The sequence below is a fragment of the Limulus polyphemus genome, unplaced genomic scaffold (genome assembly GCF_000517525.1).
Source record: "Limulus polyphemus unplaced genomic scaffold, Limulus_polyphemus-2.1.2 Scaffold3229, whole genome shotgun sequence".
NCBI lineage: Eukaryota > Metazoa > Arthropoda > Merostomata > Xiphosura > Limulidae > Limulus > Limulus polyphemus.
Genome location: NW_013668839.1, coordinates 77,620 through 84,069, shown reverse-complemented (window position 1 = coordinate 84,069; position 6,450 = coordinate 77,620). Strand labels below are relative to the sequence as shown.

The 6,450-nt window shown below is 30.9% G+C and overlaps 1 protein-coding gene across 1 annotated transcript in view; it reads left to right on the top strand.

Moving 5' to 3' along the window:
- Positions 1-1,327: 1,327 nt before the first annotated feature.
- Positions 1,328-6,450, top strand: part of LOC106468939 (cleavage stimulation factor subunit 2-like) — a 17,779-nt gene continuing 12,656 nt past the window's right edge. Inside the window, exons 1-4 of the mRNA XM_013929391.2 lie at positions 1,328-1,464; positions 3,362-3,440; positions 5,189-5,358; positions 5,514-5,548. Coding sequence (XP_013784845.1) covers positions 1,422-1,464; positions 3,362-3,440; positions 5,189-5,358; positions 5,514-5,548 — 327 coding nt within the window. The 5' untranslated portion in view covers positions 1,328-1,421. The remainder of the gene's footprint in view (positions 1,465-3,361; positions 3,441-5,188; positions 5,359-5,513; positions 5,549-6,450) is intronic.

Genomic DNA, 6,450 nt, shown 5'->3' with positions numbered 1-6,450 from the left:
TTGACCATCTTATATATACTAAATACCCCCAATCTAGTAGTCTCCCGATAATTCACAAAGGTTCGAGAGAAGGACGTGGCGTGATACTAGTCACGTGACCTTGCTGACGCAACAATATTATTACATTTTAAAATCTGTAAGTACAATTAGATATGGAAGATCAAGTATTGAAAACAACATGCAAAATTAATAACTAGAACAAAATTTATCACAATTTTTTGTAAATAGACAGCTAGTGAGAAGGTTTTATGTCCAGAAATAACCAGAAGGTCCAAATGGATATACATGCCAAATTTAGTTTTTTGTTTCCCAGACTGCACAAACCACACAAAAGTATGAGCTAAGCAACTAGAATGGGTATATCTATCTGCTAAAGCAAAATATTCAAGACAAGAGTCTTTCTACAGTGAACAACTTATCCAAAAATACCCTCACCCTCTCCTAACTGAAAATCGTGGTCATAGATCTGCCAGTGTTTGTTTATTTTAGAGCAAAGCTACATTGGGCTATCTGTTGTGTTCACGGCGGGGAATAGAAATCCGGATTTTAGCATTGTAAGTTTACAGACTTACTGCTGTCAAAGCGGGGGACATCTGCTAGTGTTAGAGGTGTATGCAATCCACAATCTTGGCTTGTATAATTAATTAATGTTTCTTATTTCTCTTATTACGCTATGTGTTTATTCAGTTTCAAGACAATATTTATTATTATTTTAAACTCATAAAGAAAGTCTCTGAACTGACATAACGTTACGAAAATATTCGTTAAAATTTTAGCTTAGTTTATAGCATAACATAACAGACACCCTTGCGAAAAAAAAATGAATACATAAAAGTATCCTTTATTTTTCAAGGAATTTTTTTTACCCATTTTGAAATCTAAAGTGTCGGCTTTCACTACTGCTAAGGGAAACATAAGCCAGTTGTCCTATTAGAAAAGAAAACTGTATTAATTGGAGCATAACCTGTCTTTTCTAAAAACGAAAGTTGTGTCCTCTCGTCCTATTGACTTCAAAATATATTTAAAAAATCAAAGATCTTTATTCTATCGATCTCACAAATAATATTGTAAATTTCTTTAAAATATCACCTTTAGAGAAAATAAGAGATATATTAAAATATCGATGTAAAATAACCCTTCTGTCCCCAGAATCATCGTAGTAGCCCTCTCTGAACTTTTTTCAATAAGTCATTATCTTTTCATAGATAAAGAAACTAAGATAAAAATAAAAATCAGGTAGTCCTCGAATAAAACAGCTTCAGAACCATTGGTTCAGAGACTGCTGGAATAATTCTAGACTTGAGTATAATTAATAGGTGGCGCTACGTACAACCCTTCTTATTCCATTATAACACTAACAGTGGAAACTAGGAGTTGAAAAAATTGTAATTAATTTTTCTTTTACATTATATTTGGAAATTATGTCAACTGCAGCAACGGATCGTTCTATTAGATCGGTATTTGGTAAGTTTGAGATTTTGCATTAAAACCTGACACTGATCATAATTTTAGAATAATTAATGCTTCATTGTTAATGTTAACGGACAGATTTGCAGTGTAGGCTTACGAAATTAACGAATAGCGTTTAAATCGTTCGACGTTTTTTTACTGAATTACTTGACGTTCACCTTTTGAATGATACTCATTCTCACAATAAACATTGGTTATAGCGCTAGTTGAGATTTAATTTAAAAAAATTTAATCGTAGAAAGTAAAATGGTAATAGTACGAAAGAAAGTTTAAAATTTATTTCATTTTCATGAACAAGTTTGGTAATGATTTAAAAAAATGGTTACAATACAAAACCTAACACCATTTTCAGTTTATATATAATATATTTTATGTATGAAGCAATACTATAATAGCATAACAATTAACATTCATAATCAGTGTGTCTTAAACTATGCTTATAATCCCCCCAGTTTATAAGTAAATATTTTTCGTGGGGGAAAGAAATTCATTCATTGGTTGTGCAAAAATTGTATGGTATGCATGGAACATATTAAAACTTTTAAATGTATATGTAAAAAAAATTCAATATGGCTGTTTGGGTGTATAAAAATTCTCAATGCTTTACACAAAAGCATTTGATTTTGTAGCTGTTATAGATCTAAATTATGTGCATTTTGTTTGATGTGTATTTATATTTTGCTTTCTTAAATCATTCTTTCTTATGATTCATCACTTGCAGTACAATATAAGTTGCCATTTATTGATCTTGATGAATCAACTGCAGGAGTACACAACTGATGAAACAATGTTTTATAATCAAGAGTACACAACTGACGAAACAATGTTTTCTAATCAAGTACACAGCTGATGAAACAATGTTTTCTAATCAAGAGTACACAGCTGATGAAACAATGTTTTCTTGTCAAGAGTACACAACTGATGAAACAATGTTTTCTAATCAAGTACACAACTTATGAAACAATGTTTTCTAATCAAGAGTACATAACTGACGAAACAGTGTTTTAGAGTCAAGAGTACACAGCTGATGAAACAATGTTTTCTAGTCAAGAGTACACAGCTGATGAAACAATGTTTTCTAATCAAGAGTACATAACTGATGAAACAATGTTTTCTAATCAAGAGTACACAACTGACAAAATAATGTTTTCTAATCAAGAGTACACAACTGATGAAACAATGTTTTCTAGTCAAGAGTACACAACTGACGAAACAATGTTTTCTAGTCAAGAGTACACAACTGACAAAATAATGTTTTCTAATCAAGAGTACACAACTGACAAAATAATGTTTTCTAATCAAGAGTACACAACTGACGAAACAATGTTTTCTAATCAAGAGTACATAACATTAGGGCAGATGAACAAATAGCTGTATACATTACAGGGTTAATTTTTAGTTCTGTTCAATTTAGATAACTTGATTTAATAATGATTAAGAAATAAATGTTTATTTTATTCTTAAGATGGTGAATGCAAATATTCAAACAAAATTAGTCAAAATTTTTGTATTTACCTGTATTAATAGATTAAGTCTTTTTGATAATATGACCTCTCAGGATCTTTTTGTAGTACATTTAATATATTGACTCTTAATATATATATGTATATATATATATATTCTTTTAAAAATTCAGGACAGTGGGAAGCTTTTTAGATAAGTAAGAAACCAGTATTGCTTATCACGATCACAATACTTCAGGAAAGATGCCAGTAAACAACTTACCATGTGAAATGATTTGAATTTAATATTCAACATTAGTGGGATGCTGGTAATGTAATAATATCCGTTTTCTTGGATAGTGTATAAATTATATCGTGGATAAATAATCGAAAGCATAAAATGTTTGCAAATTCCACTTCAGTTTTCTAACTTTTTGTTGTTTTTCCAGTGGGTAACATACCTTATGAAGCAACAGAAGAACAGTTGAAAGACATTTTCTCAGAAGTTGGACCCGTTGTGAGTTTCAGGTAAAATTTTAGTCTGTTGTGACTCACTTACCTGAAGGTTGTTTAGTTGTGACTCACCTGAAGATTGTTTAGTTGTGACTCACTTACCTGAAGGTTGTTTAGTTGTGACTCACCTGAAGGTTGTTTAGTTGTGACTCACCTGAAGGTTGTTTAGTTGTGACTCACATTCCTGAAGGTTGTTTAGTTGTGACTCACTTACCTGAAGGTTGTTTAGTTGTGACTCACTTACCTGAAGGTTGTTTAGTTGTGCAACACTTAACAATAGATGTATATTAACTGAAAACGTTATTATTCATAAGGATGCAACACTTAACAATAGATGTATATTAACTAAAAACGTTGTTATCCATTAGGATGCAACACTTAACAATAGATGTATATTAACTGAAAATGTTATTATTCATAAGGATGCAACACTAAACAATTGATGTATATTAACTAAAAACGTTGTTATCCATAAGGATGAAACACTTAATAATAGATGTATATTAACTAAAAATGTTATTATCCATAAGGATGCAACACTTAACAATAGCTGTATATTAACTAAAAACGTTATTATTCATAAAGATGAAACACTTAACAATAGCTGTATATTAACTAAAACGTTGTTATCCATCAGGATGAAACACTTAACAATAGCTGTATATTAACTAAAAATGTTGTTATCCATCAGAAAATTTGCCTAATTTGTATTGCACTTTTCATGCCTAGAAATGTTCAAACATGATTTGTCTTGTTGTCTGGCTTTTGCCTACTTTCAGAATGTTTTTTTTAGACACACTGATTAAACAAAGTTGGCAACCACTTGTCACTCACCACCAGGCAACACTGCTTTTGTTACTGAGCCAGTACAGAACGTTTCAATGATTTTTATTACAGGACATGAGAAATTGTATCTGAAAGTGGGAAAGTCCCAACCAAACTGGGACAGGTGGAAACTGAAGTTACATTGTTCCAAGACTCATTAATAAAAATTAGTATTTTTTTTGTCCAAGTGTAGGAAATTGAGGAAGGAGAGACAACAGAAAATTAATGTGAAGACTTTAATGTAGTCATTTACACAGTATTAGTTACACAGATAATGTAAGAAATTTTACTAACTTCAGCACAGCCAATGCAACATTTTACAGCAAACATAACAAAGTGAATATGCCCGGAATTTCTACAAGGTGCATTCAGACTAGAAGTTCTATCATTTATCATCGGTTCATAGCTCTACAGCCTCTCTAGGTTGTCCGCGGACCGTAACCGGTCCCCGCCAGAACCTGATTTCTAGCCCACGACATCCCCTAGTTAAAAGTTGTACTGAGCATTTACTAATATTCAATGATTGAATATGCGTAAGGAAGTACAGTAGCACGAGGAGCATGTTTTTTATTTTGTTGTACCTCTGAATACATATATCTTTATCTATAAATGATGCATTAATTGATGAACTGGAAAAGTTAATATTGAAACACCATGACATAAGAAATTTACTGTGGGTTCAGTTATTGTTAGAATAGAAATGGTAACGGCACCTTTTTGTAATCTTCCATAAGAATCACTAACGTTGTTATATTTCTCATGGAAATATTTCCTATCTTTGTAGATTTGTCACACACCCCTAAATAGACAGTTTAGTTTTCAACAGTTATTGTTTGAAGTTTTTACAGCACAGTAATAAGAATGATTACTTATAAACTCTCTTTGCAGTATTTCTTTTTGTTGAATATGATTGGTAGTTAATGGAATTGTTTGTTTAGACTTGTTTATGATCGAGAGACGGGAAAGCCCAAAGGTTATGGATTCTGTGAATATAAAGACCAAGAAACGGCTCTCAGTGCCATGAGAAACCTGAATGGTTATGAATTGAATGGCCGACCTCTGAGAGTAGACAATGCAGCAAGCGAGAAAAATAAAGAAGAATTGAAAAGTAAGTAGATTTTTATAAATAATTATTTTATTAGTTTTCTAATGTAAATCTTATTTCCCCTCTTGTTGTTTTTTTTTCTTCCTCAAAATTGTAGTTTTAATGTCAGATTTCTATCACTTAAAGAATTGTTAATTTACAGTATTACTTTGTTTCAGATTTACAAGCATCTCTGGGAGGACCACCCACAGAGGTATATATGATGATGTCACAGTAATTACATGTGAATATTGTCAAGTTATTAAAGTATTCATTTTGACAGTACTAATACAGTTTTAGTATTACAGAAAAATACAGCAAGTTTAGAGCTGGGCAATTAACTCGGTTAATGAAAATAATTGATTAGCTATGAATATTGATTACATTGATTAGTGTGACGTAAAATAATTGATTAATTACAATTAAATTGAATGTCATTAATATAATTAACTAATCAAAATTAGTATTTCTGATCGTTACTGTTCAAGTGAGTGAAATATTGTCAAAATAATTTCTCATTATTTTCGGTTAATTCAAAAAAATTGTTTAGCTTAGTTAGTTAGTGTCATCTCGTGAGAATAATTGGTTGTTTGTATGAACCAAATGATTAATCAGTTATCAGATTACTAGGTCTAAGTAAAACTATAGGTATAATGTATATAGAAAGAAATTCTATGAAAAATTTTACTTAGATTAACTTTAATTACTCGTGTTTGATATTTTGCAAAGTTTATTTTTCTTTAATAACTCGTAAACATTACTGAATCTTTAACAAAGAAATTTCAAATACATGATGTAATATTTATTACACCTTTTGAATCATCAATTAAATTTTTTTTTTGGTCAACTTCTGATTTATAATACAATAAAAAACACTAACTAACATAACTGTTTACTACACATAAATTAATAAATTTTTAAAGGGACAAAAAGGAGCTTATTAGCCTATCAAGGATGTTCCTTCCAGCTCCCAACTATAACCACCCCTTACTACTCATGTATTCATCCAATCTTTTTTGAACTCAGTTATTTCTGCCTCCACACCCCCGAAGGCAGCCCATTCCAAAAACCAACCACCCCGTTTGAAAAGGAATAATGTCTAAAACATAGACGACC